The sequence below is a fragment of the Callithrix jacchus genome, chromosome 21 (genome assembly GCF_049354715.1).
Source record: "Callithrix jacchus isolate 240 chromosome 21, calJac240_pri, whole genome shotgun sequence".
NCBI classification, from domain to species: domain Eukaryota; kingdom Metazoa; phylum Chordata; class Mammalia; order Primates; family Cebidae; genus Callithrix; species Callithrix jacchus.
The window spans coordinates 47,596,632-47,610,204 of NC_133522.1; the positions used below are offsets into that span (position 1 = coordinate 47,596,632).

The following is a 13,573-nucleotide window of genomic DNA, read 5'->3' on the forward strand; positions in this document are numbered from 1 at the left end:
GGATATGTAAGGTATTTCCAAACTTAAAAATGACCTAGCAGGCCACGCACCGTGGCTCACGCCTGTATCCCAGCACTTTGGGAGGCTCAGGTGGGTGGAACATTTGAGGCCAGGAGTTTGAGACCAGCCTGGCCAACGTGGTGAAACCCAGTCTCTACTAAAACTACAAAAATTAGCCTGGTGCGGTGGTGGACACCTGTAATCTCAGCTACTTGGGAGGCCGAGGCAGAAGAATCACGTGAACCTGGGAGGCAGGGGCTGCAGTGAGCCAAGATCTCACCACTGCACTCCAGCCTGGGTGACAGAGCAAGTCATCGTCTCAAAAAAAAAAAAAAAAAAAAAAAAAAGACCTAGCAAATTAGAATACATCATTTAACACTTAATCAACAGATCAGTAAGGGATCATTTCAGACCACCTGCCCAAAGAAACGCCTGCAAGGACTCGCCTCTCTCTAGCTATGGATCCTTTTTGTGCCTGTTTTCTCTTGATCTAAGCTTTAGAAAAAATGCTACATGCACCCTCTTTGCAGCTCAATATCTCAGGGAACATTTCAAACAGCCCAAACATTTTATGGGTGCTGGACCTGAGAGGAATCGAGATGTGGCTGACAGCAGGAATTGCGAGCATTCTCAAAGTATACAAACTGCCACCTTCCCTACCAGGCAGTGGGAGCAGAAGGCCAGCAACTGAAAAACAAGGGTCACAGCACCTTTTATTCATCATCATACAAACTGATGGGACACAAAATACACCCAACATCTCCACACCAACTTAATGCCTCAAAATCCAACGGGAAAGTCCGAGACGCCGCCTCTAACAGGGAAGTCATGAGCCTTCCGCCTTTGGATGCTGCAGACAGGAACGGTAGAGGAATGGGAGGTCTGCCTTCTGCGCCGGGCCCTCCAGCACCATTCCACGCTGGACACAGTGAGGCGGCACTTGGCACAGAACGTTTTCCTGAGAACACATCACACACTAGAGCATTCCGGAGGCCCGGGCCCCTTCTCAACCCGGAGACCGGGATTCACGGGGAGCGGCTGTACCTGTGGCCTGTCTCCAAGAGCCCCACCAGTGGAAGGCACTGCGCACAGCTGCACAGAGCCACAGGTCCCAAACAAACCCTCCACTGAGATGGGCCCACAGAGCCTGGTGGCCGCAGCGGCTGAATCTAACGTCTTCCTTTATGGATACATCTGTGCACCTTGGATCAGTCAGAAAAAGATGATCACTATGCAGAACCGCGTCCGGCTGAGGACTCTTCTGGCTGGGTGGTACTTGGCTGTTGTATTTTGCTATCTGGGTTCTTTTATGCAAATCTGTAACAGTTGCTTTAAGACAACCCACTTTGCCTCGGACAGGGACCCTATTAAGACCACGTACGTTTACAGAAAACTTGGGAGTTTGATTTTTCTTTAGAATTCTCACTTATAACAAGAAGTATGAGGTGTCTGAGAGAAACAGTGGTATACACCACGCAATCTAAATTAGGTTCTGTAAAAACATTTGATGCGGTCTTATTCTAGGCACTAAAACAACTTCTTTAAAAAAATAAAACTGATTTCCAAGGCCTTTATTTTATAGGGAAGAGGAATCAAAGATCAATGCTAGTGGATGGTTCGTCGTGAGCCCAAGGCCTGTTGGGAGTCTGTGCGAGGTCATCTGCCCTTTAGATTGGGCAAAGGCAAAAAAAACTCGATATTGATTTTAAAAAATATATCTTAGGAGCCCTGGTCTCCTGCTGATTCCATGGATGCCTGGACCACTTGTATCTGGAGAATGGAGACAATATCACCCGAGCCCAATTCATTTGATGAAACTACTATGTATAAAACAGTTAATTATATACATAAATATTAACATAAAATCATTCTCATAAATTAAAAGTCAAATGATCTCCCACTATTAATTCAACCGAGAGGTGAGAGCTGGGCACAAGTGATGGCGGGTGAGGTGAGCCCTGCAGAGCCTTCTGCCTGCTGCCTGGGGAGGAACTTCCCTTAGTTCATGAAGGCATATATTGCACAAAACAAATTCCAGCCCCATCTTCAAGAGTCTGCTGTTTGGAGTGCGGTGAAATGCTGAGAAGGCTGCATTCTGAAAAACACAACCATCCTTTGCTTTGCTGGTAACACCGGGACTGCTCGCTGTCAGTCACTGAGCCATGTCAGTGTTTCTTCAAGATGGACCCCCGTGAGTACAGGACCTGGGACGACTGGCAAAGACGGACACGTTAAGGCAGGTGTATCCTCTCACTGCGATCGGCGTTCAAAAGAGTACCAGGAAAGTTAAGAACAAACCTCTCCCCACACCTCTCAGTGTTTCCATGGTGGCAGCAGGAGGGCTGGCTGCCACCCTGCCCTGGCCCCTGCCCCCGGAAACTGCCTGGGGAGGAACTTGTGTACCAGGAAAACTGGTACACAACATGACAGCATGTGTCCCCACACAGGCAGACCTGGCTGTCAGCCGCACATTCAGTTTCAGGGGCAATTCATGCTTCTATGAGTGAACTAACCTCTGCTTTCAGTAGCTCTGGCAGGAAATAGCATTTTCTCTGTGTTTCAGAAATACCTACACTTTTCCACTGTAAAGAGCCAAACTCCTTCATTATTTTTATAGGAAACTGGTCTTTGAATACACCAACCTTTGGAATTAAAGTTTAAACAGAAGGAAAACATGAATTTTCCCTGTTTTTTCCACTCAGGGGATTCTGGCTGGGCTTCAGCCAGAATGAACACATTTGGATTGTAGAGAATCCTGAGACAACCCGGAGCCCGGAGGAGCCGCTGGGGGCAGCAGGGAGGCTCACTCCTCACCACAGCGTGCGACCCCCTGCATCTGGGCAGCTGTGGAGGGCGGACAGGGACCAGCGGTCCTACAGTGCACACGACTTTCTCATGTTAACGTAAAACTAAGACATAATGTTGGCCGTAACAGTCTTGAATACATAATGTACGTTTGAAATCAAGTTTAAAAAAAAGGAAAAAACTCTATTGGAAATCGATTCACGGATAATACTAAGATGCCTTTGGAGGCAGAGTCCGTGACCTCATGTGACCCCTGCCCACGATGACCTTGAAGGCTGGAGGGTCACGTGCGGCTCAGCACGCCTCACATGTGGTTTCAGCCCATAGCTGTCTAGGAACCGACTCAACTCAGAGTTCAGAGAGAATAGATGTTACTGTGACTTCTATCTGCTCCCTTGCAAAACGATCCGGAAGCGAGGACAGAACATTCCTGCTGCCTGCTGCCACCTGTGAAGACTGCCTGTGTCCTCTACAGGAACTAAGATCTGAAGGAAAGAAGATGAGCGTTTGTGTTTCTAATAACTTATCTCCTGCCTCTGACAATCCTGCTTCTCCCTCGGCTTCACTTTCCCAAACCGTGTGACAAGCGAACACTGGTTCTGGGAGGGGCAGTGGCTGCAGCCCCCGCCCAGGACTTGCTGCCTTGGTAAGGCATAGTGTGGAACCTCAGCTAGTTTAAAAGGCCAGCCTGCCAGAGGTCACTTCTGGAGTTAAGCTGACAGCCCGCAATGGTTGCTGGGGGGATCTGGAGAGACTCTGCAAAGCTAAGTCAACCTTCCATTGCAATGCGTGACTTTGTTTGGTATCCAGCAAACAAATCTAAACAGAAAACCTCCCTCTGCAGTCCCTGCCCGAGTCTGGTTAAGGCAGCTCAGTAGCTGTACATCTGCTGTTGCTGCTCCGCCTGCACCTGGGGCTGGGCTGCCTGCTGCGGGGCCGCCTGCGGCTGCGGGGGCGGCAGGACGTCAGTCTGGGGCACTGCCCGCCATGTAAGGGGGTGCTGGTCACTGAGCTGGCTCCCCAGGGGCGTGATGGAGTTGACCAGGGTGGTCAGATTGATGAAGTGGGCCACAGACTGTGGGTTCGAGGCTTCGGGCTGGGGGTGGATCTGGACGTCACTTTGCCGGCTGTGCAACATGGCAGAGCCGCTGACGGCATCGAAGGTCACGGTCAGGACCGAGCTGTCCAGCTGTAACTGGCGCTCGGGGGCCACCGGCTGCAGATTGGTAAACTGAGTCCCAGCTGCAGTGCTGATGGGGGTCACGGTGATGTTGCTCAAGCCGACTGAGCTGGGCGGTGTGGTCACATTTGGGTCGCCCAGGGTCACCACTACCTGGAAGAGTCACACACAGCAGGAATCAGGTCGTTATTTCTGTGAAATGGAGAACGCACGGATCTCCCCAGGGTGCGCTCTGCTACCCGCTGAAACAACCACACACCCGGCCCCAGGAACAGGACGCACCACATTCTTTGGTGAAAGAGGAAACGAAGTTAATTTTGTTCTGGAAAAACTCCAGCAGAAAAGAAAAACAAGAAACGCACACAATCATGAAGGAAGGAGAAACATATTAATTTCACTGGCTAGAAAAAAACAAAACAGAAAAAAGTAAGCATGAAAAGACAGAAAACAGATTGATTCTTTTCTACTCAATCCTCTCACGTGCCCTGCGGTTGGTAAATGAAAATCCCACCACAAAACTAAAAAGAACAATAAAAATATTTGCAGTACCAATTGCTAATAAGAGAACACATTCTCTTTCATGGAGAGTGATGAAAGGCCAAATAAATGAGGAACTTTTGCAGTCAAGATGACCATCCCCCAAAACAAGAGAGAGAAGTGAGTCTGAGACAGACTGATCCAACCCTCGGACGTTTCGAAAGCAAGAGTGACGCAGGCTGAGCAAGACGGCAGGTTCCGGTCAGGACAGTGGGACTGTGGGCCAATCGCAGCCTTGCCTTCCCCTCCATACTGAGGCATCCTCTGCTTTGCAGGTCCCTGCTCTCCGGCTGGTCGGCAAACGCAAGGGCTGAACTTTCACGCAAGGGTATTTGGGCAGGCCATCTGTGACCTCCGCCAACTGCAAACGGCCCGCCTACTTCCCACCCGGGCAGGGGTACTGCTCTTCAACATGCTCGAACGTACTCTGCCACTAACAATGACAAGCATGGCCTGTAGGTCAGAACTCAGAAATGCTTACGTGAAACATGCTTGAGTGAATAATGGAACATGTCTGCCGCCTTCAACCACATGGAGCCTACCACGTGCACCGTGTATAGTAAAAACAGCAGGAGTCACACACACATAGGGCTCTCACGCTCAGGGAAAGCCGCCGCTGGCTAAAGTGACTGGCACCTAATCGGAGCCTGAAGCAGCAAACCGACCTGCTGAATGCTCTGCACGGCGGAGTTGGTCTCGTCGCCTACGCTGCCTGTGAACTCGGTCTCTTTCTCTGAGTATTCGCTGAAGGTGGTGTCCTCAGGCACTGGAGCGCCCGCTTCCTCTTCCGGCTTCTGCTTTCTCTTGTGACTTCTCTTGGTGGCTTTCCCGTGCTTCCCTTCGGCCAAATCTTCCTGCTCCAGAGTCAGCTCAGGCTGCAAGAAAATCAGGTGAGTTGGTCACGTCACGCAGTGGCCAGGGCAGCCCCAGCACTGTCCTGGACACATGCTTGGATCAGTGGGAAGGCTCGTGGGCCACTGAGCTGCCACAGCAAACAGCGTGACCACAGCTGGTTCTTGTATTTCTAAGGATTGGGGCAAGTTCCTTTAGTTGCAGTTTTTTTTTTTTTAAATACATATAAGTCATATTTTGAAAAGTCATATTTTATGCCAAAATGTAAATACTTTTTTTAAACTAATTTTTTAAGCCACTGGGTAAAGGAAAGTTTCCGCCCTGGGGAGCTTGTAGAGCAAAGCTGAAAGCACTTTCAAATCAGGGCTCCCTTTCCCAAGGCTGCAACAGATCCACCGTGAAAAACCATTTTGAATGAAAATAGGTTTGACCACAAAACTGTGGGGTCATCTCCGCTTGGGACAGGAAACCAGGGCCCGCTGCAGTGATGATCCCAGTGGGTCCCCTCCCCGCATGCTTCCCTGCGCCGGGCTGTGACCCCATCTTCTGAACTGGGCCGGCTCCACAGCCAGGCTCGCTCAGGTTCACAGGGCTGCGGGGCAGCGGTGGCTGCTGAGGGCTCACCTGCACTCCTCCCACACCGTTCCACACGACCCGGTCCTACCCCAGTGGCAGACAGACCCAGTGGAGGCCTACACTGTGGTCATGGTGGGACGTCCCTGCCCTCCATGCCCATGACTCGCCCAGGGTAGAAACAGCCTGTGGGTTCCGGCTGGAGCTGCGCTGCCGCACGTCACTCAGCCGGACATGTCACTTCATCAAGACTGCGCTCTAAGGCACTGTCTCAGAACAAGAGGCAGAAACGTCATCTGGGACCACTGAGAGCATGGCACTCTCTTTGTAATAAAGAAACTTTTGCTAACTAAAAATTTCTTTAAAAAGTTAGTTCATCTAATCAGTAAACTAATTTTGCTTATAACAGTTTAAAGACTATTCTAATTTCCTTTTTTTTTATTTTTGAGATGGAGTCTCACTCTGTTACCCAGGCTGGAGGGCAATGGCGCTATCTTGGCTCACTGCAACCTCTAACCCCTGGGTTCAAGGAATTCTCCAGTCTCAGCCTCCCGAGTAGCTGGGATTACAGGCATGCGCTACCACGACCGGCTAATTTTTGTATTTTTAGTAGAGACAGGGTTTCGCCATGTTGGCCAGGTTGGTCTCAAACTCCTGACCTCAAGTGATCTGCCGGCCTTGGCCTCCCAAATTGCTGGGATTACAGGGGTGAGCCACCACACCCAGCCAATTGTTCTAATTTCTCATTTTTTTCTAGAAAACATCTGTTTTCCAAAGTGAAATACACCAGTATTCAACGAACTGAAATCACAGAAACTAGAAGATTATCTAAAAGGTTCTGAGGGAAAAAGAAGCCAAGAAAACAGGTGATGTTGGCCACAGGCCTAGAAGCTGCTCCCTCCCGGCCTGTCCAAGCCCCTCAGGTCCCCTCTGCAGGTGTCTGCTGCTTACCCCTCCGTTTCTGCTCACCTGGACAATGCCGATGGAGGAGGCATCGATGGTGGTGGTCTCCGGGAGGTGGTCCAGGTCGTCAATCCTCACTGCGAGCACCTACGAGGAGCACAGGGTGTGAGCTGGGGGTGGGAGTGCTGCTGACACAGGTGGGAACCCAGAAGTCACACACACCTCGGGACCACATCCGCCACTCCGGCCCTTCCCTCCCAGGCATCCGCCGCCCTTCCTATCTCCTCCATTCAGCTCTGACTTTAAAACTGTGTCCAGACGCCCAGGGCTTATCCTCAGCCCTCACTTCACACTCCTGCAACGCTCCTGCCCCTGTATCATCTCACGTCCACTCTCCCAGGGGGAGACTGTCCTCCCTTTTCTGCCCCACACCAAAGGGGTGAGGTTTCAGTGGCACTTCTGTCATTTCCAAGGAAGACCGTGGCGAGGTAAGATACGGTACGGTGACCCTGTTCTGTGAGGAATCACCAAAAGGCAGACATTTGTGCCTGACACGTCGTCCAATGGTTGAATCCATACACAAGCACCTTCATTTGTCGGTTTTGTGATGAAGTGACAGCCTGCCCCTACCTTCCCTTCGACAGCCACACGGAACAGGGTCCTCAGCACACCCTATGTGCCCACAGGGCCCCTCCCACCAGCTCGGTGTGTTTTGCCCAAAAGTGAGTGATCTTCCCTGTCCACAGCCTGCTAACAGCAGCTGCATTTGTTCTTGTAATGACCTCATTAGATCATAAGAAAGACAATGGAACAGGAGTGCAGAGAGACAGCAGAACACGAGGGGAAGGTGTGATAAAGGGGAGGGGCTAGAAATCAGCCAAAGTCTGCCCAGAAGGTGCTTCACCCAAACAGCTTTGCAAACATCTTTAAAGTTCTGACACACTAAAGGAAATCAAAATGGAAAAGCATACGATGCTTTGTGGATGCAACTCATTTGAAAAGACAGCAGGGAAGTGCATCGTGAAATTCACACCAATGACGAGGTCGGGCCCCTTCTTGGAAAAGATGGCAAATAAAGGCTGGCCTGCAAGTGCTGTAAGTTAACATAAATCCTGACAACGGCTTTGAAGACTCCAGTGTAACTCTCTCTCATTGACACTGAGCACAGATCTAAACTGTGACACTCTCAAAGGACCCTGAGCAAAAGCGACCAGACTGCTGTGGATGCACTCTCTATGGTCACCATCATCACCCACATAAGCACCACCATCCTCATTATCACCTCTGTCACAGTATCCTCACCATCACCACCAACACGGTCACCACCATCACCACCACCAATACTTCCACCTCCACCACCGTCACCACCAACACGGTCACCGCCATCACCACCACCAATACTTCCACCTCCACCACCGTCACCACCAACACGGTCACCGCCATCACCACCACCAATACTTCCACCTCCACCACCGTCACCACCAACACGGTCACCGCCATCACCACCACCAATACTTCCACCTCCACCACCGTCACCACCAACACGGTCACCGCCATCACCACCACCAATACTTCCACCTCCACCACCGTCACCACCAACACGGTCACCGCCATCACCACCACCAATACTTCCACCTCCACCACCGTCACCACCAACACGGTCACCGCCATCACCACCACCAATACTTCCACCTCCACCACCGTCACCACCAACACGGTCACCGCCATCACCACCACCAATACTTCCACCTCCACCACCGTCACCACCTCCTCCATCACTATCATTACCATCATCACCACCAACACGGTCACTGCCATCACCACCACCAATACTTCCACCTCTACCACCGTCACCACCAACATGGTCACCACCATCACCACCACCAATACTTCCACCTCCACCACCGTCACCACCAACACGGTCACCGCCATCACCACCACCAATACTTCCACCTCCACCACTGTCACCTCCTCCTCCATCACTATCATTACCATCATCACCACCAACACGGTCACTGCCATCACCACCACCAATACTTCCACCTCCACCACCGTCACCACCAACACGGTCACCACCATCACCACCACCAATACTTCCACCTCCACCACCGTCACCACCAACACGGTCACCGCCATCACCACCACCAATACTTCCACCTCCACCACTGTCACCACCAACATGGTCACCGCCACCCTCACCATCAGTACCACTACCACCATGTGGCATCACCACCACTACCACCCCTATCACCATCACCAACACTAACACCATCACCATCTCCACCTTCATCATCACCACCACCACCACCTCCCCCATCACTGCCATCACCTTTAGCACCATTTCCACCAGCACCTCCATCAGAATCCTAGTCACAGCGTCTGAAAGCTGATGCCACCAAGAACCACTATAAAAGCAGTAGCTTTATTCTTAGGAGATAAGACAAAGTGAAAAGTGTTTTGTTTTTAATGTAACATTCACAGTGAAGAGAAAAACTGCAGCTTGGAGTCACAAAACACTATCAATCCTAAAAGATTCTGAATCTCTGTAAGTAGTTTACTCCTGTTTAACTAGCTGAACAGTCAAACTATAACTAGTTTTAACTTAATTGGTTAAGTGTTCGTCTCCAACGAGCACCTTCCTCCTCCTGAATCTGTGGCATAACCAACGGGGACAGGCTTGGTGGAGCCCTGACGTGCCCCTCTCAGACAGCCAGGCCCCACTGCTGCACACACAGCCACACAGAGCCAACCGAATCCCCTGCCTTCCCTTCACGCTGCTATCCGGGGCTGCCTCTTCCGCCCACGCCCTCTATTCTAGTTTGTGATTACTTTGCCTCTCTGCCTACTTCTTACTTTTCCTTCTGTTTCCTACCCAGCCCGTACAGTCCGGGGGGCAGGGATGGACCGTGGCTGGCTGGCCCGTGACTGGCAGGCACATGCTGAGTCAACGTAAGAGACAACCGTGAGATGATCAAAAGGAATGGCACAGGACAAAAGGCTGCAGAAACAAACTGGCTCGAGAACAGCAACGGACAACATCCCCCCGCACCCCTTTCACTGGGCTCTGTCTGGTTTGGGCTTGAGTAAAGTGAGGATGCGTAACACACAGCCCAGTTTAAGGAGCAGAGCACAAAAGGGGAACTTGCAGTAACCTCGGGAAGTGGTTTAATCCTGGGGAGAGGACTGCCCAGCAGTGTGTGGGAGATGTCTTCATCAGCAAGGCCTCTCCACCCACCTATGCACATCAAACCTCCCTCCGGTGTGCAAACGTGATGTGCACACTCTTTATCAATACACTGAAGTCTATAAACCCCCAGGCATGGAGAGAAATGGCTCAAACTCCAGCTGTGCTCATGGCCTGCTGGGTAGGCTGCAGGGCCTGCCCTGCCGCTGAGGTGCCAAGGTGATCCTGGTGCTTTGTGTTCCTGCTCCCGACTCTCTTTTCCTAGGTAAAAACACCATCTGGTCACTACATGGAAAGAGAAGCAATGGAGCTCAGTTACGGGGATCCAAGCTCCCCGCTGAGCGGGGCACAGGGCAGATGACACCAGCACAGGGCCCTGGCTTCCGGGACCAGAGAGCAGCTTGAGTCCCTGCACCACCCAGGAGCCTGATCAAGCTGCAGAGGAGCAGGAACACGACATCCCAGATCACCCCCAAACTAGGAGCCACCAGACTGACACCACCACCCAGGAGCCTGATCAGGCTGCAGAGCAGCAGAAACACAGCGACATCCCGGATCACCCCCAAACTAGGAGCCAACCAGACTGATGCCTGAGACAGACGGTGCTTTCCTAATTCCAAAAGGAAGTCACGCTCATTACAGGGGATCAGAAAACGGAGAAAAATGTGAAGACAAGAAATTACTCATACCTTCAACAGCACGAGAAAATCATGTGGGATGTTCTGCTCCTTTCTTTACGATCTCATTTGCATAATTGAGTATTACATATACACACGATGTGTGTGACACACACTGTATACACACACATCACACACACACAGCACATACTGCTCTTTCACGTACGTCGTGAGCATTTCACAATTCTATTTCGAATCCGTGTAAGCCTGTGAGTGTAGGCAAACACTGCTAAACTGTCATTAAGCGAATCGTTTCCTACTGCAGGATGTCGAGGGGTTGGAATAATCATCTACTAAACTGATGCTGCCTTCAAGAAAAGCATCCCAGGCTGAGCGCGGCAGCTCATGCCGGCCAGCAGCGTGGCCACACTGGACCTAAAACCTCCTGTTCCCTCCGCAGGCGAGGGGTGCCGTCCCCCACTGCTACTGTTTGCGTTTCTGGGATGCGCAGTGAGCTGAACGCCTTCCCACGTGTTTTCCACCACAGACGTTCTTCCTGCACGAGCTCCCTCTCTGCACACCCGGGTGCGCTACGTTTCTCAGCGAGGGCTTGTTACCACTAATGTTAACAGGTTCTGTCTGTCTGAGACAGTCACAGCCCCATGGATTTTCCACTTTGCCTTTGGCCTGATTTGTTCCGAGTGCTTACCGAGTCAAACCTATGGATACCGTGTTTATAATTCCTTTCGCTGCTTTTACTCCTTTCCACGACCTGACCACCAAGTTTTGCTCTGGTTCTGTTCTGCAGGGTGCTCCTTCTTAAAGCACGTTTAACTACGGGAAGTGCCGGTCCTTGGTGTAGAGCAGGCTTCCGGGGCAGCCAGGCTCTGCCTGCGTCTGTACAATCTCCCCCGACCGTCCTCAGCACCACACTTTGATCAGCCCCAACACCACGCGCAGCCCCCATTTTGCACATGGGTTCCATGGGTGGGAGGAATTGGGGGGTGGGAGGGCTGCGCTTCCATCTTGCTGTAATTTCAGGGAGGATGTAATTTATAACCTCAGCAAAGGTCCGCCTGAGGCTCTCCCAGCCTTTCTCAGCCACTCGCTCAGTGCCTCCTGTGTGGCAGACAGTGCCAGTCACAGAGGCACGGAAGATCCAGGCCCAGCCTCCAGAACTTGGGTTCTGCAGAGGGAGGCAGGGCAGGTGCCAGCATGAGGGTATCTAGCACAGGGCCCACTGGCAGGGCATTGGGGGGGCACAGCCCCCAGCTTACCTCGGGGTGCTTACGCCGCATGTGCCGGCTCATGGAGGCCCTGGTGGACACCTTCGTCCCGCACAGCTGGCAGCTCTGCGCCTCCACCTTGTCGTGTGTGAGCTGCACGTGCTTCTGAAGCATGTACTCGGTCACGTACTTCTTGTCACACACGGAGCACGTCCACTGCTTGCCCACTTTGCACACACATAGATACACATGAATGTTGAAAGAAAAAGACATGCAGGTCACCAGTGCAGTCATCTCAGTGACCCTGGCCGCAAGAAGCCTGTCACGCCCTGTCCGTCCTGAGAGGGCCGGTGCTGGTCCCCAAGCACATATGAGCATGGAGCCTCTGCATCCCTGCTCCAATATGAGAAATTCAAGAAGGGACACTTGAAAGCTGTGGCGGCTGACCTTTAGAGGCCAAGGGGCCACCATGAAGCCCAGACATCACTACCTGTGCTGGGACAGTCTAGGTGATACAACAGTTGTTTCCACCCCCGTAGGCACTCAGATGGCCCTGGCAGCCCATTGCGTGTGGCCCCGAAGGCTTCTGCAGGCTGCGCCCGCTTACCTGTGTGGATGAGCTTGTGGGTCTCCATGGTGTTCCTCTCGCTGAAGGTCTTCCCACATAATTCACACATGAAATCTTTAATCCCTGCAGAGAAAGGCGCACGTAACTTCCTTATGTTTAATGAATGTTTCCAGTCCACATCCGAGAACATCTTCCCCTGACGTGTTCTAGGCACTGCAGAGCCTTTGGGGGAAGGTGAATTGCAAGATGGCAGACAATGAACGCTCATCCCAGCCTCAGCCTGAAAAGTGTGACTTGGAAAGTTCACGCTTCCATGGTGACATTTCGTATCAGAGAGTCATGAGCTGTGGGGATAGCTGCCTGAGAACACAGACAGAGAGTGGAACCCACAGAGACAAACAACAGGAATTTATTTATTTATTTTTTGAGACAGAGTTTCGCTCTTGTTGCCCAGGCTGGGGAGCAGGGGAGGCAGGTGGGCAGGTGAGGTGGGCAGGCCAGGAGGGCAGGCGAGGTGGGCAGGTGAGGTGGGCAGGCGAGGAGGGCAGGTGAAGTAGGCGGGTGAGGAGGGCAGGTGAGGTGGGTAGGTGAGGAGGGCTGGATGATGAAAGGGCCCAGCATGCAGGTGAGGGCCCCCAGGGAGCCCTGAGCAGGCTCACTCCAGAGAGCTTCACACTCAGACAGGTTCCATCACCCAGGGACAACCTTCTCTCAATTCTGATGTCTCAATCCTCTCTCCGCAAGCACACACTCGCCCATGCAGAAAACTTTCATAAGACGAACAGTGTTAGCGGCTGCACAGGCTGCTCTGTGACCTGTCGTGTCACCGACTCCTTTCCGTGCACATCAACGTAACACGCATCAACCGAGCAGACAGCTTGCTCTTTCCTGGATGAACCAGGCTTAGCCTTCGCCCTCCCAAGGCCACTTCTGACCTCCTGGCACCTGCCCTAGCACACGCAGATGACAAGCAGCCTTGCGAGCATCCCTGGCCCTTGTCTGGTCACTATTTCTTATGCACATTCCTTAGGGGGAAACGGCTCAATGGGAGGACCACTTAAGGACTCACCCGTCTCCCAAATCCCCGCCGTGAGCTGTGTGGCACACGCTGCGGGTGACAGAGCCCCT

At 52.1% G+C, this 13,573-nt stretch overlaps 1 protein-coding gene and 1 pseudogene across 1 annotated transcript in view; both read right to left on the reverse strand.

The window, feature by feature from the left end:
- Positions 1-688: 688 nt before the first annotated feature.
- On the reverse strand, positions 689-2,898 carry LOC100896560 (uncharacterized; annotated as a pseudogene).
- The window catches only part of PRDM15 (PR/SET domain 15), an 84,728-nt gene continuing 71,843 nt past the window's right edge, over positions 689-13,573 (reverse strand). Inside the window, 5 exon segments of the mRNA XM_035282801.3 lie at positions 689-4,138; positions 5,188-5,397; positions 6,917-6,997; positions 11,929-12,104; positions 12,485-12,568. Of these exon segments, the coding sequence (XP_035138692.2) occupies positions 3,677-4,138; positions 5,188-5,397; positions 6,917-6,997; positions 11,929-12,104; positions 12,485-12,568 (1,013 nt within the window). The 3' untranslated portion in view covers positions 689-3,676.